The 22,978-nt window shown below is 39.0% G+C and overlaps 1 protein-coding gene across 12 annotated transcripts in view; it reads left to right on the forward strand.

Annotated features, from left to right (window-relative positions):
• LOC134347066 (multiple PDZ domain protein) overlaps positions 1-22,334 on the forward strand; it is a 234,251-nt gene extending 211,917 nt beyond the window's left edge. For all 12 annotated transcript variants that reach the window (XM_063049149.1, XM_063049152.1, XM_063049156.1 and 9 more), the window contains 7 exons: positions 171-270; positions 5,221-5,261; positions 6,192-6,314; positions 13,350-13,454; positions 14,430-14,542; positions 15,348-15,471; positions 20,831-22,334. In XM_063049149.1, the coding sequence (XP_062905219.1) occupies positions 171-270; positions 5,221-5,261; positions 6,192-6,314; positions 13,350-13,454; positions 14,430-14,542; positions 15,348-15,471; positions 20,831-20,977 (753 nt within the window). In that variant the 3' untranslated portion in view covers positions 20,978-22,334. The remainder of the gene's footprint in view (positions 1-170; positions 271-5,220; positions 5,262-6,191; positions 6,315-13,349; positions 13,455-14,429; positions 14,543-15,347; positions 15,472-20,830) is intronic.
• Positions 22,335-22,978: the final 644 nt, after the last annotated feature.

Consider the following 22,978-nt stretch of genomic DNA (forward strand, 5'->3'; position numbering starts at 1 on the left):
AATCATATATTTATATTTTCATTCTACAAATTAAGGATTGTTAATTTTTAAAGGTGAAACATGCCTTGTAAAATATACCTGCTGTAGATAGAGTATTTGAATATCTTCAAATTTGCAATTGTTCTGATTACATTTGAAATTGATGTCATAAATTAGTACTATTCCCACAGGTCAGTGAGGGGAGTTGCGGTGGGCTGATCCCTCTCTGTTCTACTGCTTCTGGATCTATTCAAGCTGAAGTATATGAAACCGGAAACCGAAAACATGCCTGTAAGAGTAATCAACCCTGCTTGGCAATATTAATTTAGAGTATAGTTCTTGACGGTATTGTTTGTGCATGACTTGGGTCTGAATTCTCAGAGTATCACAGGGCTTTTAGTGCTTCCTCCCTTATAACCAATCCATTGTGTTTAAAATCGTAATAACAATTTACGTATTACTTAGAATTTAAGAGGATATCTAAATTACATTCAGAGAATTCCCTTATTGCTCTTTTGTACAATTCTAACAAAACCTAAGGTTCACCATTATCTGACAGAACAATCATCACTACAGATAGAATTTGTTAGTCAATAAATGATATCAAATGCGTTTAGTTTTTGTTGTAGTAGATGTGTGTGACTCATAGGCAGTTAATATTTGATGACATTTAGTTGAACAACGTCATCATTTATGTGAACAAGACAAACCATCGTAACACGGCATCTGCTATTGTTATTGTACATGAAAGTAATGTTAGATTGATACAATGGCATCATTTTTCTTTGCCTAGCATTAGGAGTAGAGTTGATTACTTGCAGGGCATGTTACAACAATGCTTTTATTATTGAAGATCAGTCATTTTTATTGAGGTAAAATTTTGAATGTTCAATCAGTCTAGAATGTTAAAATCTTAATCACTCTAAAATTTTAAACAAAATATACCTAGTTTTCTCAGTATCAACATGACTTCAGAATTACAGACAAATGTAATCACATCTCTCTGTCAGGAAACTTCATTGGGATGCATCTTAAATTTTTCCGTATACAAACATTTCATCAGTAGTGCAAGTTAATCTCCAGTTCTCTTGGGTTCTGTTATTTGGCTGAACTATTGTATTTTTCTAACGCATTTTCAGACTACCCTCCCTCTGTATTCTCTCAGACACAACTTTATTACTGCCAGGATCTCATCTTGTTTGTCAGAAATACCCTTGGTTATCAATCTTATAATTTACAATTAAAACTTCCTGGCTGTAGTAAACTGGGGTAGTTTAAAGATAAAATTAATGGAGGTAGTATAATAAGCTTTTATAAACTCCCAGGAACCATCCTACAGGCTTTGTTTGACTAATTTCTGGCATTTCCAGTCAAGAATCACCCAAAACAAGTAATGTGACCTCTGATAAATAATGTGAGTTCTAATGAAGGGTGTCAGCCCAAACCGTTGATTGTTTATTCCTCTCCATAATGCTGCCCAATTTGCTGAGTTCTTCCAGCACATTATGTGTGTTACTCTGGGTTTCCAGAATCTGCATGATCTTTTGTGTTTATAGTGTGATTTCCACAGACATGTGCATCAGATGGAATCAATCTCCATCCCCATTCATTAATGACATTTATTACATGTTTGGGGATGCCATTTTGGGTCTCTCCTGTGACACTATTACTGTGACCTGGGATCCCACTCTTAAGTCTTGATACAGCTCCTCCAGAATTTCACCCTTACCCCTATAACAGACATTTCACCTCTCCCAGAAGTTCCGGGAGTCTCCCGCATATCAATAGTGGCTCCCTGATGCCTGGAAATTATATACAATATCCCGGAAGTAGATTTTTTTGAGAGGGAGAGGGAGAGCGAGCATCCTGATTGGTCTCTCTTCGTGCTAAGAGTGGTCCCCAACCACCGGGCCATGAGGAAACCATATGATTTGGCGATATGAAACAATATGAGTTAGCTGCACCTTTCCTCATTCCCTGTCATGCACTGTTGAATTTTAATGCACGCGAGGTCATCAGTGACCCAAGACGTGTAAAGGAATGGGTCCGTGACCAACTTGTGAACGTCCCCGGTGAATCATTCATGTCAGCGCGGGAAAAAGATCAACTCCTCGAGCTTACAAATGACGGTGGGCTGAAAAGTATGTTTGACATAACAGCTCTGCCAGCATTCTGGATCAAAGTCAAGGCTGAATATCCTGAGATAGCCACGAAAGCACTGAAAACGTTGCATCCATTTCCAGCATCATATCGCTGCGAAGCGGAGTTTTCTGCAATGAATGCAACGAAAACTAAATTGTGGAATAGACTGGACATTAGGAACCCCCTTCGAGTATCGCTGTCTCCCATCACCTCTCGATAGGACCGTGTTGTTGCAGGAAAATAAGCCCAGGGCTCCCACTGATTCAGCAATATGGGGGTGTTGCAATGATTTTATATGTTCATATGACGAAAATATGCACTGTGTGTTTAATATCCAAACGCTACTTAAAATGTTATGATGCTATTGACTTATAAATGACTTATAATTCAGTGGTCTCCAACTTCCGGGCCACGAAGAATACAGCGGTGGCCAGAACGCACTCAGCACATCTTTAAGAAAAAAGCCAAAATAAACAAGCTAATTAATTAGGTGCCGCCCGGCACGTAAATGTCGGCCCAGATCAGAGGCGACTGCTGATTGCGTCGCCTCTGATCTGGGCCGACTTTTATGTGCCGGGCAGCACCTAATCAATTTGTTTATTTCGGCCTTTTTCTTAAAGATGTGCTGGGTGCGTTCTGGCTACCGCTGTACCGCTGCATTCTTCGCGGCCCAGAGGTTTGGGACCAATGCTATAATTGACTTATCACTACATTCATGCGAGGAAAATATGCTCTGTGTGTTTAATATTAAATTCATTAGATAAACCCCTTGAGAAACGAAATTGAGTGTATTAGCCACTTACAAGTCACTTACAGTTGACTTGTCACCTATATTCCGGTCATGATTAACACCATCCCCCCCCACCCCCATCGGCTGGTCCACAAGAATATTGTCAATATTAAACCGGTCCACGGTGCAAAAAAGGTTGGGGACCGCTGATTTAAACTAGCTGGCTAGCTGCCAAGGAGCTACGCTATTGATGTCCTATGTGATGAGGCCAAACTCCCTGTAGACTTGCTTAAAGTTGTAATAGAATGAACATGATAATATAAGTACATTATTTAATGTCACATTTGCTACATATACCCAAATTGGTTTACAGATTAGACAAAATCACTAAACAAAGTTATTACATACACCCTTGGAGGTCGACCGGGGTGGCGGGATATGGGGTTGTGGGGGGCGGGGGTGCTACCTCCCTCAGATGAGTTTTTGCTGGGTGGGATGTCTGCTGTAGTTCCAACCCATCCAACATCTAATTCCTTAGGCAATATCCTCATTTCCCAATTCCTACTCACTCTTGAAAAGTGCGCATGCACCGGTCGTGCGTGCAGCCTGTTACAGCCGTTCCAATCAGTATTCTTACTTTTTTCTTCTAACTTTTTAACTTATGTTATTTTTTGTATTTTTTTTTCACGGTAACACGTCGAAGCTGCACCCTCTAACATGCTGGTAGAGGGAGTTTTATCTGGGTTTTTAGCGCTGGAAATAGTTACATTCCGACACGTCTCATTAGCGGGACAGAGGCATGGTCGCATTGTTTATTCCAGGGACCAGCTGCTTGCGCTTATGCCGGCTGGTTTAGCGAGCAGAGCGGCGGATTCCCCTGCTGAAATCTGGAGGAAAACACACAGAGGATGCAGAGGGGGATCACAAAGTTGAGGAAAGAGGACCGGGTCGAGACAACAGAGACTTACGGAGAAGAGGAGTTCGGTGGGTAATAAAATGGACGAGTTCATGACGCTAGCCAGGCATCAGAGAACATTTCGGGAGTGCACTGTTATGTGTTTCACTGGAACAGAGCTGCATGAGGACATACCCGATCAAAACTTTTCCATGGACGGCTTCCAGACCGTTCCGGCTGACCGGAAGAGCACTGAGAGCGGTAAGCGTAAAGGAGTTGAGTGCTTACTGTTCTGGTTAACAACAGATGGTGCAATCTGGGTCATATTACGATCGAGGAACGTGTTTATAGACTGGATGTTGAACTTTTTACTGTTGGACTTCAGCCATATTCCACCGAGATACAACACTGGGCGGCACGGGAGGTCGTTCCTGCCTGTGGCCATCGAACGTGCAGCTCCTCCCGTGGAGAGTCAGACACCCTGAGCCAATAGACTGGTCCTGGACTTATTTTCCATCTGGCATAGTTTGCATTTTGTTGTTTGATTGTTTGTGGTTTTTGTATTGCTATATTTATGCTCTATTCTTGGTTGGTGCAGCTGTAACGAAACCCAATTTCCCTCGGGATCAATAAAGTTTATCTATCTATCTATCTATCTATCTATCTAAAGTTATGAGTCTTCAGCATGCAAAGGAAAGGACACCACTGCTTAACACCATTGAACTTTGCAGCAGCATGCTTTTGCTTAAAACAGTCATTGTGTGTCATGCAACAGCTCTGTTGGAGCAGAATTTCTCAAACATTAACCTTTATTGATCTTCTTTGTTGTACAGATCCTTCTCTGACTTAAGGAGTGTTTCGTAATTCTAACACCTTGCATTTTCTATACCTATTCAGTTTTTAACCTTACACATTGCATGCACAAAAACAATACAATGCTAACGTTTAATAAAACAAAGATTTTTGACAGATTTTAATCTAGTGTTTTTGCATACACATTAATGCTTTAACATCTTGTTAATCAGCCTCAAAGTGTTTGGAATGCCTTTAAGGTTTTGTTGTGTTTAATTTCCTAAGTTTGTCTACTTTTGCATATTGGTTGTTTGTCAGTCTTATGTGTAGTTCTTCCATTGTATTTCTTTGTTCTATGGTGGATGCCTGCAAGAAAATGAGCCTCAAGGTAGTATATGATAACAAAAGTGTACTTTAAATATAAATTTGCTTTGAAGTAAGGCAAGCAGATTGTTCATTATGCTTGGCTTGTTTGTACAAGGGAACCTAACTTCATGGAAGCATATTCTCAATCTGAAAATGAAAGCTGATAAGTGTTCTTCATTTGTTAGTGTCATTCCATGAAATTTAGTGACTTACATATTTCCTGGTAATCCATGATTTTATTTTGTGTTTTACTGATGAATTACTCAGATTAAATTTAAAGACTTGAAAACAAATCTTGTTCTTTCTTTAAATAAAGGGACCGAGATTAAAGGGCTAAGGGCAGTGGAATTTACAAAGGTGAGTTGCTATCTTTTATAATTTTTAAACTAAGCTATTCTATACAAAACAGTGTGCAACTTTCTTTACAGCGAATGTAGTGCAGTCTATACATTCTATGTACAAAGCATCAGTGTCACTCGTGGCTTCTTTGAAACTGTGCACACTTCGTGTGTTTGATAAAGTTTCAACCTGTTTAAACCAGACTTCACAGTGGTGCAAGACACTCTGCTCTGCTCGCATGCCAAAGGGCCAAACACATAAATTTGATCATGACCACATAATATATTTAGTGCTATTTGTTGAAAGATAAATAGTGGCTAGGACATTGCAAAGAATGTCCACTCCTCTCTCATACTTTTAATATCATGTGATCTTTTATTGCAAAGTTGACTAACAGGGCAATATTTCATACCTCATTCATAACATCACTTATTTTATAGTGCAGAACTACTTTAGGACTGCACTAGTGACTGGAATGAAGCTGAGACCTAAGACTTCCAGGTAGCTGAGTCACAGCTAACAAACTCAGCAGCAGCTTTAGCCGTTGTGAAAACGGGGCTAGGTTGCATTTGCTGTAGAAAGCAAATTATTGTGTAAATACAATTTACATTATTGTGAAGATATGTTGTATGGAATTAGATTTGCTTTTCTTATCTGACGGGATCAGTCACCTCTATGACTACTTGTAAAAAATTTCTTAAAATCTGCCTTGGAGTTTGTCCTTCCAAAGTGTACCACCTCACACTTCTCCGGGTTGAACTCCATCTGCCACTTCTCAGCCCACTTCTGCATCCTATCAATAAAGGAGGAACATAACTAGTGAAGTCCATTTCCAAAACTTATTTCTAATGAAGTCCTTATTGAACTTGCACAATATAGAATGAATTTCTATTATTGCATAATTTTGTTTCCTCCACTTCATAATTCATGTGATGTTTGTAATTACAGGGTCCTACAGATTCACTGGGAATCAGCATTGCAGGAGGAGTAGGCAGCCCTCTTGGAGATGTTCCCATTTTTATTGCAATGATGCAGCCAAATGGAGTAGCAGCCCAGACACAGAAACTGCGGGTAAGTTAGTAAGTTTAGCTTGTATCCTTCAAATTGCTATCAGTTTTTAAGTTTTTTTTTCTCAGAAGAATTTTTGTTTGCTTTTTCCCATCGTCCTCAACATAAACCGTCATCGTTTTTTTAGCAGTCAACTGCTAAGGTATTCATTCGTTGTAATATTGCAATATTAAATATAAATATTTTACTTCGGTCTGTTCATTTACCCAGCTTGCAGTAAGATCCTTTATCTCTTGGTATTATCTAATAAAGCTCCTTTTGTTATTTCTGCTTTCTTCTCTGTACATGTGCAGTTTTCAGTTTTTGTTTCTGTATTTCAACTATGTTGTATCAATGGATTTGAAATGTGTCACTGCAAATGTTGAGTTATGCAAAGCCCCCAAAGAAATACATGTCAAATGTATGACGTCTGAACATCAAAATTAAACCACATTGATTGTATGCCATGGGTGATTAGGTTAATCCTTCCTGTAGCTCAAAATCCTGAGCTGTTCTACCAGTGATAATCTTTGAAGCTACTTATCCACTCATCCAGAAATTAAAAATAGTTGTTTACTTTGAGACTTGGACCACCAAGATGATTCCTGAGTGTGGTTAAAAAGATGCCAGATCATCAGTTGGTGGTTCCCATTACTCAGTGTTTGTTTTGATGTGGTACAACTCTAGCATTGTACAAAGCCTCATCTTAAAGGAGCCCAAGAATTTGTTGCACAACGCGATGTTGTTACTGATGTCACGTACCCCGTGATGGGTTAAGGAACCAGCAGAAATGGAAAACACTTTGGAGTCCAGTATTGCTATTAACTAATAATATTTATTAGTAACTATGCAATACAGTAAAATAAATGTAGATAAATCAAACAGGTTAGCAATGATTATATATAAGTAAGTAAATCAGTAAGTGTGGAAATATATATGAAAAACTAAGCTTCTTCACGTCTAGGGGTAAATAGATAGTCTGACGAGGATGAGTAAAGTTCAGTTCTGTTCGTGGTATTGAGTTGAGTAGTGATGGAAAGAGAGAGAGGGGGAGATTTGAGTCTTCAGATGAGTTGACGCTGTTGATCTTCCCGTTGTCCTCCGAAATCCTTTCAAAGTCACCAACTGTGACTTCAACAAAGGGGACCATTTTTCTGTGGTAGAATCATCAACCCAGGCAAATGTGGACACATAGACAACTCCCTACCGGTCACTCCCTTTTCACACTGCAAGAGCCACTGATCGATCCTCCAAAAACCCACTTTTTCTGTGGGCACAATAAAGCTCATTCAGTGTCCAAAAACATGTGCCCGGGCAGTGAAGCGCGGAAGATTTAAAAGGAACAGAGCCTCATACAGCGGGCAGTGGAGTGAGCCAGGAGCAGAGTGAAGGCTTAAGGGCTTCAGCTCAACGGGCTTAGGCAGAAACGGGCGAGGCGAGAAAGGTTTGGTATTCATTTTTTGTTGCTATTTGAGGAGAGGGGCAGTATGAGTGTGAGGGCAGTTTGTTGTTCTCGGTGCCGGATGTGGGAGGCCCTGGAGTCTCCAAGCCTCCCGGACGTCCACATCTGCGCCGAGATGCAGCTCCTAAGGGACCGTGTTAGGGAACTGGAGCTGCAGCTCGATGACCTTCGTCTGGTCAGGGAGAGTGAGGAGTTGATAGAGAGGAGTTACAGGCCGGTGGTCGCACCGGGGCCACGGGAGGCAGACCAGTGGGTCACGGTTAGGAGGGGGAAGGGGAAGAGTCAGGTAATAAAGAGTACCCCGGTGGCTGTGCCCCTTGACAATAAGTACTCCTGTTTGAGTACTGTTGGGGGGGACAGCTTACCTGGGGGAAGTGACAGTGGCCGTGCCTCCGGCACAGAGTCCGTCCCTGTAGCTCAGAAGGGTAGGGAAAGGAAGAGGAGGGCAGTTGTAATAGGGGACTTGATAGAAAGGGGGTCAGATAGGCGATTCTGTGGACGCAGTCCAGAGACCCGGATGGTAGTTTGCCTCCCTGGTGCCAGGGTCCGGGATATTTCCGATCGTGTCCAAGATATCCTGAAGTGGGAGGGTGAGGAGCCAGAGGTCGTGGTACATATAGGTACCAATGACATAGGTAGGAAAAGGGAAGAGGTCCTGAAAGGAGAATATAGGAAGCTATGAAGGGAGTTGAGAAAAAGGACCGCAAAGGTAGTAATCTTGGGATTACTGCCTGTGCCACGCGACAGTGAGAGTAGGAATGCAATGAGGTGGAGGATAAATGCGTGGCTGAAGGATTGGAGCAGGGGGCAGGGATTCAAGGTTTTGGATCATTGGGACCTCTTTTGGCGCAGGCGTGACCTGTACAAAAAGGACGGGTTACACTTGAATCCCAGGGGGACCAATATCCTGGCAGGGAGATTAGCGAGGGCTACTGAGGTGGCTTTAATCTAGAATCGTTGGGGTGTGGGAATCAAATTAAAGAAGCTAGGCGGGAGGAGGTTAGTTCACAACAGGGGGATGGGAACCAGTGCAGAGAGACAGAGGGGTGTAAAATGAGGGTAGAAGCAAAAAGTAGTAAGGTGTGTGACAAAAGAGGGTTACAAAAGTGCACATAGACTAAGATGTTAACTGTCCTGTGCTATCACCAGTGGGATCATCAGTTGATCTGCCACCTGTCTTCAGGAGAGAGAGAGAGATAAGTAAGACAATGGAGCAGCATTTGGAAATGTCAATGAGGAGACGAGAGAGTTTAACGGAAGGAGACACCGGTCTGAGTATTGTCAAGACCGGCTGCTTTGAACCCTGAACTGTTTGAAGTCTGAGGGACAGGCGATACCCCAACGGGGGGGGATAAAAAGGGACAGGTTCGCTAAGGCAAGAGACACCACTCACGACACCACGAGGTAAGGAGACCCTGGAAGCGGTGCACCCCCACGAGTCGGTGGGAGTTTTGGAGGGCTTGTTGCGGGACCAGCCATAAACGCACAGGGTGGAAAGATACGGTCGGCGGGAACCTGGTGTGTGTGTCCGTCCTTGCCTGGGTGCCGGGTTCACCGCCGAGGAGCGATCGTATCTGGAACGGAGGGGTCACAGTCGGTGACTTCAGAAGACATTACAAAGGGCTCGCCCGAAAGCTGACTGCGAGGAATATCGAAGGTCTGTTTGGAATCCGTTTTGAATATTCATTTGTTCTCTCTCTCTCTCTCTCCAACAGCACAACAGCGATTACTGCGAACTGAACTAAAATGAACTCTGTCACTTGTGATTGATCATTTTACCCCTAGACTGCGATAGAGCTTGATTGACCCTATTATCCTAGTTCTGTGTACATGTCTGTTTATTCATTGCTAACCTGTTGCATTTATATCCTTACTATTAGAGTACAGTTTTGCTTATTTCTTTAATAAAACTTTCTTAGTTCCAGTAATCCAGACTCCAGCTGAGTGGTCCATTTCTGCTGGTTTGGCAACCCAGTTACGGGGTACGTAACAGGTGAAAAGTAAAAGTGGCAGGCCGACAAATCCACGGCAAGCATCAAAAACGGCCACTTTTCAACATAATTGTATAAGGGCTAAGAGAGTTGTAAAAGCGCGCCTGAAGGCTTTGTGTGTCAGTGCAAGGAGCATTCGTAACAAGGTGGATGAATTAAAAGTGCAGATTGTTATTAATGAATATGCTATAGTTGGGATCACAGAGACATGGCTCCAGGGTGACCAAGGATGGGAGCTCAACATTCAGGGATATTCAATATTCAGGAGGGATAGACATGAAAGAAAAGGAGGTGGGGTGGCGTTGCTGGTTAGAGGGGAGATTAACGCAATAGAAAGGAAGGACATAAGCCAGGAAGATGTGGAATCGATATGGGTAGAGGTGCATAACACTAAGGGGCAGAAAACGCTGGTGGGAGTAGTTGTGTACAGGCCACCTAACAGTAGTAGTGATGTTGGGGATGGTAATAAACAGGAAATTAGAAATATGTGCAATAAAGGAACAGCAGTTATAATGGGTGACTTCAATCTACATGTAGATTGGGTGAACCAAATTGGTAAGGGTGCTGAGGAAGAGGATTTCTTGGAATGTATGCGGGATGGTTTTTTGAACCAACATGTCGAGGAACCAACTAGAGAGCAGGCTATTCTAGACTGGGTATTGAGCAATGAGGAAGAGTTAATTAGCAATCGTGTCGTGAGAGGCCCCTTGGGTAAAAGTGACCATAATATGGTGGAATTCTTCATTAAGATGGAGAGTGACATAGTTAATTCAGAAACAAAGGTTCTGAACTTAAAGAGGGGTAACTTTGAAGGTATGAGACGTGAATTAGCTAAGATAGACTGGCAAATGACACTTAAAGGATTGACGGTGGATATGCAATGGCAAACATTTAAAGATCGCGTGGATGAACTACAACAATTGTTCATCCGAGTTTGGCAAAAGAATAAATCAAGGAAGGTAGTGCACCCGTGGCTGACAAGGGAAATTAGGGATAGTATCAATTCCAAAGAAGAAGCATACAAATTAGCCAGAAAAAGTGGCTCACCTGAGGACTGGGAGAAATTCAGAGTTCAGCAGAGGAGGACAAAGGGCTTAATTAGGAAGGGGAAAAAAAGATTATGAGAGAAAACTGGCAGGGAACATAAAAACTGACTGTAAAAGCTTTTATAGATATGTGAAAAGAAAAAGATTGGTTAAGACAAATGTAGGTCCCCTACAGACAGAAACAGGTGAATTGATTATGCAGAGCAAGGACATGGCAGACCAATTGAATAATTACTTTGGTTCTGTCTTCACTAAGGAGGTCATAAATAATCTTCCGGAAATAGTAGGGGACAGATGGTCCAGTGAGATGGAGGAACTGAGGGAAATACATGTTAGCAGGGAAGTGGTGTTAGGTAAATTGAAGGGATTAAAGGCAGATAAATCCCCAGGGCCAGATGGTCTGCGTCCCAGCGTGCTTAAGGAAGTAGCCCAAGAAATAGTGGATGCATTAGTGATAATTTTTCAAAACTCTTTAGATTCTGGACTAGTTCCTGAGGATTGGAGGGTGGCTAATGTAACCTCACTTTTTAAAAAAGGAGGGAGAGAGAAACCAGGGAATTATAGACCGGTTAGCCTAACATCGGTGGTGGGGAAACTGCTAGAGTCAGTTATCAAAGATGTGATAACAGCACATTTGGAAAGCGGTGAAATCATCGGACAAAGTCAGCATGGATTTGTGAAAGGAAAATCATGTCTGACGAATCTCATAGAATTTTTTGAGGATGTAACTAGTAGAGTGGATAGGGGAGAACCAGTGGATGTGGTATATTTGGATTTTCAAGAGGCTTTTGACAAGGTCCCACACAGGAGATTAGTGTGCAGACTTAAAGCACACGGTATTGGGGGTAAGGTATTGATGTGGATAGAGAATTGGTTGGCAGACAGGAAGCAAAGAGTGGGAATAACCGCGACCTTTTCAGAATGGCAGGCAGTGACTAGTGGGGTACCGCAAGGCTCAGTGCTGGGACCCCAGTTGTTTACAATATATATTAATGACTTGGATGAGGGAATTAAATGCAGCATCTCCAAGTTTGCGGATGACACGAAGCTGGGCGGCAGTGTTAGCTGTGAGGAGGATGCTAAGAGGATGCAGGGTGACTTGGATAGGTTAGGTGAGTGGGCAAATTCATGGCAGATGCAATTTAATGTGGATAAATGTGAAGTTATCAACTTTGGTGGCAAAAATAGGAAAACAGATTATTATCTGAATGGTGGCCGATTAGGAAAAGGGGAGGTGCAAGGAGACCTGGGTGTCATTATACACCAGTCATTGAAAGTGGGCATGCAGGTACAGCAGGCGGTGAAAAAAGCAAATGGTATGCTGGCATTTATAGCAAGAGGATTCGAGTACAGGAGCAGGGAGGTACTACTGCAGTTGTACAAGGCCTTGGTGAGACCACACCTGGAGTATTGTGTGCAGTTTTGGTCCCCTAATCTGAGGAAAGACATCCTTGCCATAGAGGGAGTACAAAGAAGGTTCACCAGATTGATTCCTGGGATGGCAGAACTTTCATATGATGAAAGACTGGATGAACTAGGCTTATTCTCGTTGGAATTTAGAAGATTGAGGGGGGATCTGATTGAAACGTATAAGATCCTAAAGGGATTGGACAGGCTAGATGCAGGAAGATTGTTCCAGATATTGGGGAAGTCCAGAACGAGGGGTCACAGTTTGAGGATAAAGGGGAAGCCTTTTAGGACTGAGATTAGGAAAAACTTCTTCACACAGAGAGTGGTGAATCTGTGGAATTCTCTGCCACAGGAAACAGTTGAGGCCAGTTCATTGGCTATATTTAAGAGGGAGTTAGATATGGCCCTTGTGGCTACGGGGATCAGGGGCTATGGAGGGAAGGCTGATGCAGGGTTCTGAGTTGGATGATCAGCCATGATCATACTGAATGGTGGTGCAGGCTTGAAGGGTCGAATGGCCTACTCCTGCACCTATTTTCTATGTTTCTATCATCTAACCTGCTATTTATCTCACCGTACTGAGTACCAACTGTCACTCTGTCTGTGTAAGAAATGTACAAACAGGCAATGTCCTTGGGAATTATAAACACTCTCCAGAGAAACCATAACATCAATTGTCCATCAAATAACGCCGCCCTCGATCACCATAGCGACTTATGAGCTGCTCGGTGCTCTCTCTCTCCAACTCAGCAGAAAAGTTAGTCTCAGTTCCTCCTCGTGCCTTAAAGTGACAGTCCACAAGAAATATGAACCTTAGGGGTTCATAACACCATCTCAAAGCAGTCTTCGTGTCTGCGTGTGTGTGTGTCTGTCTCTCTCTCTCTCTCTCTCTCTTTCTTTCTTTCTCTCTTTTAACGTGTCTGTTGTTGAGCACCTCTCTCTCTCTCTTTTCAAAAGCACGTTCATACGGGTAATTCAGGACCCCGTCACACTGAGCTCAGTTTCCATACTTTTTTAAAAAGTGATGTAATTCCATTTGGCTAGCTGTACTTTATACAATGTGTAGTTGTAACAATGTAACTTCAATCTAAGTGACTTATTTAAAAAGTTGATACAGCGGCAAATTTTTAATCTTGTTTCTTAATTATAGGTTGGAGACAGGATTGTAAGTATTTGTGGAAAATCTACAGAGGGAGTAACCCATTCCCAGGCAGTCAACTTACTGAAAAATGCTTCAGGGCGTATTGAATTACAGGTAAAATAATTTTTTAAAATATGCACTACACTTATATTTAACATTTTAAAAATATTGATCTTGTGCTTACTGGGAAATGCCAGCAGTTCCAATATGGTATCATTGGAATATTTCCTCATCAGTGCTATCAAATTCTGGATTTCATCATGAATGGAAGTTAGCAGTTCTTCATCAGCAGTTTTCCTGCTCTCTGGTAATGAGGTCATCCTGGTGTCCAGCAGCGGAGTGTGAGCTTGCAGCAATACCCTAACACTGATACTACAGAAACTGCCTACTGTTATACGTGGCAAAGAACGAGTCACTTCATTTCTATGAAGAGAAACAATTACAAGAGATCTGGAAAAATCACATTATTTAAAAATTATTATTTCTGAATATTATTTAGAAATATTTAAATATTATTTAATTAATGCTAAACTAAGTGAGTTTTTAAAAATTCTTTTGATTTTTAATTTTTTTGTTTAATTAATCACATCTTGGCAACTGCTTCAATATCAGATGATTAGAAATTTTATTGGGCTTTGTTAACTGTTAACTAGCAAGCCAAACATGCTTGAGCAGCTATCAAAACTTCTTTCACCCAATTTCTGGGCAGGGCTTATTCTACTCCCTCACATATGACAGCAGTGGTTTACACACAACCATAAGTTAAGCAGGACCTCAGACTTAGCACTTTGTTGACAATAATAAATGCTTCAAAAGTGGGTATTTAGGTTTGTGGCAAGTGTGAATGGCTTGATATTGCTCGTAAGTTTTGATAAAATTCTGTTACTTCACTATGCTGCATTGCAGTCATTATTATGGTCCAGTATTGCTGCTGATAAGCAACTGCTGGCTTGCTGTATTATATATCCATAACTCAGATTTTAGAATTCAGTAACTGGATTTCTGTTAGCCCAAACTGCAATCATATGTGGTACGCTGCATAGCATCATACTACGTGAGGCACTTGGTTAAAATTTTGGTTGTTCATAGGTTGTTGCAGGCGGTGATGTTAGTGTGGTAACCAATCAGCAACAGGAACATGCAACAACTACCCTTTCACTGTCAGGGCTGACAGCAAGCAGCATCCTTCATGATGACTTAGCGTAAGTATTTTCTGAGGATATAATGCAATTATTGTTCGTAAACTGTAGCACGGAACTAGACAATCTATCTCTCCTTCACAAAAGTCAAGCAAATGGAGTTGGAGAAGTTGAGTGGAAGGGTAAGTTCAGCCAGGTGTGTACTGGTTGAGACGGGGGTTAGTGTGATGGAGACCCTCTGATTCTCCTTTGAAGAGGGTCTGCGGATTATTAAGCTATTGTCTGTTGGGATAGACCTTGTAGGAGATTGGCAGTGCTATTGAAGGTATGCTACAGCAGAAAGAGCATTCACAAATATTTGAGCATTCTGGTTAACAAGTTAACAAGCTGGTTAAGAAAACACAGTATTTATTTGTATTTTAAAATTAAGTGATGGAAACGAAAAACAGAAAATATTAAAATTTCACAAATCGCAGGTTGGGCCTAAGCTTAAGAATCTGTATAGAATGGGGAGTAAGATATAACAGGAATATACCAATGATGAGGAATTTCAATTGAATAAAGGGATTGAAGAAGCTAGGGCCAGTCTTGGAATAAGGAAAATTGACAATCTTCTGTTAATGATTAATAATGGTCGTAAACCTGGTATGCCCAACCTAAAGAGGTGGAAGAATCACATTCTCTTAGTAGATGGATCTGGAGATTAAGTTTAAGAATGATAGGTCAACGCTGGAGTGTGGAACTAAGTTAAATAGAGCAGACCAGAAACCAACCCCTCCCTTTCAGCTACTGGTAATGGTGTAATTATCTCACCTACAACATCTGGTCAATGCAGTTCTTAACATCACTGTTTCCATTTGTTTTTCAGGCCTCCACAATACAAGACAATTACTTTAGACAGAGGTACTGATGGTCTGGGTTTTAGTATTGTTGGTGGATATGGCAGTCCTCATGGGGATCTGCCTATATATGTTAAAACAGTTTTTACAAAGGTAAGCAGGTGTCTTCAGCTTGATATCTTGTCCTGCAACAATGCCGAATAGGGCCACCAGAGGATTAGGCTTAAAATTGACTTTGAAAAGTAAAGAAAAAGTTTGAAAAACTTCCTTCCAATATTCTTCAAGACATGGACAAGTCCAAAACATATGAATTGATGAAACTTCTCCATTATTACATCTGTCACAGGAGGGAGATATATCCGAATAAAGACGAGATAACTTATCTTTAGTCATATGGACTCTATGTACCACCTTAAATTGTATGAGGGAATGGCGAGCACATAATGATGAAGTATTAACCAGTTTAAAAATTTCATTCTAAGTTCCCTCAGATATTGATGTCTGTAAATCTTGTTCCCAGAGATTCTTAATTTTGTCTAAAGGAACATTCCTTGTCACCAGTAATATACCATAAGTATTAGGTATTGAAACCATTATGAAAAGGTGTCAAATTAAAAATTACGTCTAGTAAGTTCTTATCTGATCTTATAGGAAATGTACATAATTGAGATCTTCGAAAGTCTCTGATTTGTAGATATCTAAAAAAGTGACTTTTGGGTAAGCTATATTTAGCTGACAATTTCTCAAGTGAAGAAAGATTTCCTTCAACAAACAGATCCCAAAAACATTTAATACCCAACCTGTCCCATTCTTTAAAAACTAAATCAGTCACGAAGGGTTTAAAAAAATTAGAATAAATAGGACTAGAAAGGGAAAATCTCAGTAAACCAAAATGTTTTCTAAGTTGTATCCAGATCCTCAGAGTATGTTTAACTATTAAATTATCAGTTACTTTACTTACAAATAAAGGAAGTGAGGATCCAAGAGGAGAAATAATAAAAAATTTATTAACAGAGTTAGCTTCTAAAGAAACCCATACCGGACAGTCTACACGATTAATATAATATAGCCAAAACATAAGATATCTTATATTAACTGCCCAGTAATAAAACCTAAAATTAGGTAAGGCTAAACCTCCAGACTTTTTAGGTTTTTGAAGGTGAACTTTATTTAAACGAGGACATTTGTTTTTCCATATATAAGAGGGTAAAATAGATTCAAGAGAGTCAAAAAAGGATTTAGGAATAAGAATGGGTAAAGCCTGAAAAAGATACATAAATTTAGGTAGAATATTCATTTTAATAGAATTAATTCATCCAGTCAACGATATTGAAAGAGGTGACCAATTTAATAATATCTTTTTTACATGGTTCAATAAAGTAAGAGTGTTTTCTTTAAACAGGTGTTTGTAATTGCTAGTGATTATTACACCCAAATAAGTATATTGATTCTTTATAGTTTTAAAAGGGAGAGTAGTATTAATTAATACCAAATTACTTAAAGGAAATAATTCACTCTTATGTAGGTTCAATTTATATCCTGAAAAGTGGCTAAAACGGGAGAGTAAAGAAAGTACGCAGGGTAACGATGCCTTAACATTAGAGATAAAAAGCAATATATCATCAGCGTAAAGTGAGATTTTGTGGGTGATACCTCTCCTTAAAATACTAGAGATATCATTAGATTCTCGAAAAGCAATGGCAAGGGGTTCTAAAGCTAGATCAAAAAGCAAAGGACTCAACGGACAGCCTTGCCTAGTTCTGCGGTGAAGTTTAAATGGTTTGGAATTTTGAAAATTAGCAAGAACCCGAGCAGAAGTAGATAAATAAAGTAATTTAATCCATGAAGTAAAATCTGGTCCAAAATTAAATTTTTCTAAGGTTTTAAATAAATAATTCCATTCAACCCGATCGAAGACCTCAGCATCTAAGGATATCACACATTCCAATATCTCCTGAGAAGGAGAGCAAGTAACATTTAATACACGGTGCATATTAAAATGGGAATGTCAGTTTTTAATAAATCCAGTCTGATCATCAGAAATAATAGAAGGTAAAATATTTTCAATCCTACAAGCCAGATCTTTAGAAAGAATTTTAGCAGCAACATTGAGTAATGAAATTGGCCTATATGAATAGCATTCAGTTGGATCCTTGTTCTTTTTTAGGATAAGCGAAATAGAAGCTTCATAAAAAGATTGAGGCAAACTACCCAATCTGAAAGAATCCAAAAAGACTAAGTGTAACTGCGGTATAATTAATGAAGAAAAAGCCTTATAAAATTCTCCATCTGGATCTGGAGCCTTCCCCAAGTGTAATGAACGTATAGCCTCGGCAATTTCCTCATAAGAAATGGGTTGATCCATCTGTTTGCAATTATCTGCAGAAAGTGCAGGGATATTTAATTGATCTAGAAAATTATTCATTACAGTATTATCTTTAGGGGAATCAGAACTATAAAGTTTAGAATAGAATTCTCTAAAGGTATCATTTATTTCAGGGTAATCAGTTGTCCTTTCACCATTAGTTTTGCAAATTTCTTTAATTTGTCATTTAACTACAAAAGTTTTTAATTGGTTGGCCAATACTTTGTCTGATTTATCTCCGTGAATGTAAAATTGAGTTTTATCTTTAAGAAATTGAGTTTCAATTGGATATGTTAACAGAAGATCACATTTAGTTTTAACTTCAACATGTCTTTTATATAAAACAGGATCTGGAGCTATAGCATATTTTTGATTTGATTGGCTAATTCAATTTTTTTATTAGCTTTATTCTTAACACTCACAGTATAAGAAATAATTTGTCCTCTAATATAGGCCTTGAAAGTATCCCATACAATCAGATTAGACGTCTCTTCCTTTTTATTCTCTTCAAAAAACAATATAATATGCTTTTCTAGAAATTTTAAAAATTCCTTATCAGATAACAAAGTTGTATTAAAATGCCAAAATCTGTTGGTTTGAGGAAGATCAGGGAGTTTTAAGGATAGAAATATAGGAGCGTGATCTGAAACAGCAATCTCTTTATATTCACAGGAACGAACTGATTAAATCATTTGACTTTCGATATAAAAAATTAATCAGTCCTGGAACATGTATGATGAACATGGGGAAAAAACGAACACTCCCTATCAAAAGGAAGTAAAAAACGCCAAACATGAACTATACCACACTTCAATAAAAAGGCTTGAATAAACAAAGCTGATTTATTAAGTGACGCTGGCTTAGAAGATGATCGGTCTAAAGTTGGGTCTAGCCAACAGTTAAAATCTCCTCCCATAACCGAAGAATAAAGATTCAGATCTGATAAAAAAAAAATTTTTTTAAACGCTCAAAGAATCCAGGATCATCTACATTTGGGGCATACTCATTGGCAAATACTATTAATTTATTTTCTAGTTTTCCTGAAACTATAACAAAACATCCATTAGTATCAGACACTATGTTGCACAAAGGAGAGTATATTATCTATAAGAATCAAAACTCCTCTAGATTTGGCCTGAAAAGAAGAATGAAAGCAAAGTCCATTCCAACGGCTAAAAAAACGTAGATTATCACATTTGCGTATGTGAGTTTCTTGTAAAAAAAATAATAGCGACCTTAAATTTCTTAATATAAGCCAAAATCTTATTACGTTTAACAGGGTGATTTAACCCTTTTCACTTTAAAACTGAGTAAATTAATAGTTTGGTCCATTTTTAATATTATTTAAAGAAAGGGTTAAAATGTAAGTTAAAAACCAAGCCACAAACCTTGAGAAATGGTAACCAAGCAACAAGTTGGCTAAAAATTCAAAAACAGATTCTGGGGGTAAAAAAACCATACCCCCGCCCACCTCCCAAAGAAAAAAAAACAACCAATAGAAAGTCGACATCTACAACTACGGACACCCCCCCCCAAAAAACCTGGTGATCGCTCCAATTAGTTTCAAGGTTATTTATATTCCAACCTAGACTAAACAATACCCAAACAAGAGATTCAATTCTCGTATATCAAAAATACGAAAGGAAATTAGTTACAAAGGTTTACCAAAAGTAAAAGATACAATTATTCTTACAGATAGACATTAAACATTAATCTTATATCTTCATGGAAAAACAGACTAAGCAGTTAGCCTCCAAATTTTAAAAAAAAGTCTTTGTGCTTCAGCATTCAAACGAAACCATTCGAAGGATCCATCTTTAATGAGATTCTCAGTCAAACTGGGTCACCAAGGGACAGGTTAAAACCTTTATTAAAAAATTCCAACAGAGCTTGTTTAAACTTAGCACATTCCTGCATAACCTCAAGTGAATAATCTTCAAGAATCTTAATATTCCACCCTATAACCAATCATGCCCCTTCGACGGGATTTGCGAATTAAAAGTTTCTCATTTAATCTTGTGTCTTCATGTAAGGAGAAACTAAACAGTTAGCCTTCGGAGTTTAAAAGCTTTTGTGCTTCAACAGTCGAGTGGAACCATTCGAAAGAACCGTTTTCAAGTGTGATTCTGAGTCAGGCTGGGTAGCAAAGGGAAGACTTGAGTCCCTTATTAAAAAGCTCGGACATAACTTCTTTGAACTTAACACGTTCCTGCATAACCTCAGGCAAATAATCTTCAACAATTCTAATCTTGCGACCATTATAGTCAGTCGTGCCTCTTTGACGAGATTCGTGAATTATGTTTTAAATTCCTGAAAGCAGATTATTACTGATCTTGGTCTCTGATTGTTAGGAGGTGTCAATGCAGGAGATCTGTGAACTCAATCGATCATAGACACAGAGGACAAAATCTCCGGAAATAATTCTTGCAAAAAACTCCATAGGATGATTACCTTCAATTAATTCTTCGAGACCCAGAACCCATAGGTTGTTCCTTCTACTTCTATTTTCTAGGTTGATAATCTTCTGTCTTAACTTTTCATTGGACTTCGATTGCTTTTCACAAAGTTTCTGCAATTCATCCACTTCCATTTCCCGAGGCAACAAAATGTCCTCATTACTTTTAATACTTTTATTGTGTTCATTAAGAGTTTGTTGAATAGAATCCAATTTACCATCTATTTGTTTAAATTCAGTGCTGAATTGTTGAAACTTCTCAGAGGCTTCTCGTGTATGATTTTGCAGCAAATCCATAATAGAATCCAAAGAGGCAGAAAATCATCCTTTTTAGTACCTCTGGCACTCCTTCCAGCCATAATGAAAGAATATCACACCTAAAAAAGAAGTTTCAAGACAGGTTGGAAATAGTAAGATAATTAGAGTTGGAGCAATGGCAGATTGCTGTTACTCCATCAGCCACCACCAGGAAATCTCCAGTGCAAATGTTCTAGATATGTGGTAAGTTGTGGTCATTGAATAAAGTGCGTTAGATTTATTCTATGCTGCCATTAGTACGGGAAGTTAAATAAATGTAACACAAGTTACTTATAGTAATTAAGGAGATGTATTGTGATTTCCTTGTACACAAGTTACACAATTAGAGTAATTCATTATAAACTGACCTGATGGAAGAATATTGTGGCTTTTAGGGAGCAGCTGCAGAAGATGGACGCCTGAAACGCGGTGACCAAATTATTGCTGTCAATGGACAAAATCTAGAAGGTGTCACACACGAAGAAGCTGTCAGTATTCTGAAGCGTACAAAGGGGACCGTTACGCTAACAGTACTCTCCTAATTGGACCTTTCGGATGAAGACTTGGTTGATTATGACCTGTGTTGATCTAATGGACAAGAACAGATTTGGGAGTTATTTGATTAGTAATTCCACTAATTTAATGAAGAGAATTCATTTTATGAAATGTGTATCTCCTTAGCATTAGTAACTCTTAATCTATAAGTATAAAAATATGAACAATATTGAATAAATCTCAAGCTAAGCATTAATTTGGAGTTACAGTGTAAATTGGTTAAAAAAAAAACAGCATAACAGACTTGATATTAAATTTGTGCATCATGTTCTGGAGATTTATTGTAGTAGATAAAGAGTACTGTCTTCCCTCCAAAGGCAAGCTATTTACAATACATTTTAGACATTCATAATTTGCCCTGAGATTTATAACTTACCTTTGTATTATTTTTAAACTTCCAAATTGTAGTGCAATTACTTTTTTATTTCTGCATTTTTCTCCTCTAAAATGGCTGCTTGATAACTTCTTGTAAGGAACCACAGCAGTATCATCAGCACAGGAGGGTTCAGAGTAGCAGAGGATAGTTTTTAAATGTAAATGGAATCTAGAAAATTTTGAAGCTGAGGGGAAATACTGTCAGTAAGACTTGGAGCTGTACAAAGACAAATTGCATTTTCAGTAAATATGTTTGACTTGTAAGTACATATCAATACCTATTCTGCGACTCATTAAGTAACATGCCCAAGCCAGCCTCTGTTCAAGAAAAAGTCAGCAGCTGTTACAAGGCTTTGTACAGTATTTAACTTCAGTTTAGGTAGAAATACTGTTCTGTGAAGTCAGGTTGTGTCTTCACAGTTTGGATGGTAACGTAACAGAATGGATCATGATCTCCTTATAAAACATGCAGTATTAATCCTTTTAACTTTGGAATGCAAATTAGCAGACTCCATGAAAGCTGATACACTTCTCTAAATTATTACCACCCAAAGTAAAGTCAAACTCTCTATGAAATTAACTCAATAAGTTGCTGCTATTTATTTGCAACTATTTAATAAAAGTTCTTGACAAGTGCTTCTTTGATTCACTACTTGAGCAAGAAATTAAATGACATTTGCCAGTAAGTTGGACAGTTAAACCTGTGTAGCAGTACATTACCATTTACTGATTTTGTTTTGATACACTGTGCTATTGAATGTTAGTGTGTAAAATCTTTTCAAAAGCATCCATTTTTTGACTTCAGTTTACAAACATGACTGTTAATAATAACCAATTTTGGTAACTAACAATTTGTTTTAAAATCCTAAAAAGTTTGAGTTTGTTATTTGAATGCAAAGATTCAACAGCAGCTGTTTTTGATTTGATGTCTACTTTTCTCAATGTGAATGTAAGAGCAATAAATTAACTCTAACAAAAATTGCTCATTATATGTTTCAGTGTTGTAAACCCCCATGAGTTAGCATTTCATTACCTTTTTCCTGAACCCTTAAATTTGCACCTTTTCCTTGAGTGAGGAACAAATTCTGCCTGTCCCAACTCCAACTCCCAGGCTACTTAGATCACTGCAGTTCACAGCCAAGAGCACACTTAGCTCAAAGACTGCCTTTGTGCAGCAAAAACAGCGAATGATTCAACTACACATGGAATATACAGAGAAAACCAAATTTGGAAGTTATCCCAGCAAGTCATTAAGTTGGGGAGAGCTAATTTAAACTTGATGAACAATGGTAGCAGAACAGAGGGAAGTGAATATTAGTGCAACACAAACTCTGTAACTGGGAGAGGTACACTTTATCACTTAATGATTTGGCTCAAGTTTAGAGATGCTAGATGGCAAGATCTTTAACAGTGAAATTTCTACAATGGTGCTGAATTTTTAAAAATTCAAGTGATGAAATGATTTAAGAATATAGCGGTGATGAAATTCAGGAACTTGGTTATTACAATGCCATCCAGCACAAAAACACTGAACATGGAGCATTAACAGGACACGAATGAGAAAATTTGCAGATGCTGGAAATCCGAGCAACACACACAAAATGCTGGTGGAA

The sequence above is a fragment of the Mobula hypostoma genome, chromosome 5 (assembly GCF_963921235.1).
Source record: "Mobula hypostoma chromosome 5, sMobHyp1.1, whole genome shotgun sequence".
In the NCBI taxonomy this organism is placed as follows: Eukaryota; Metazoa; Chordata; class Chondrichthyes; order Myliobatiformes; family Myliobatidae; genus Mobula; species Mobula hypostoma.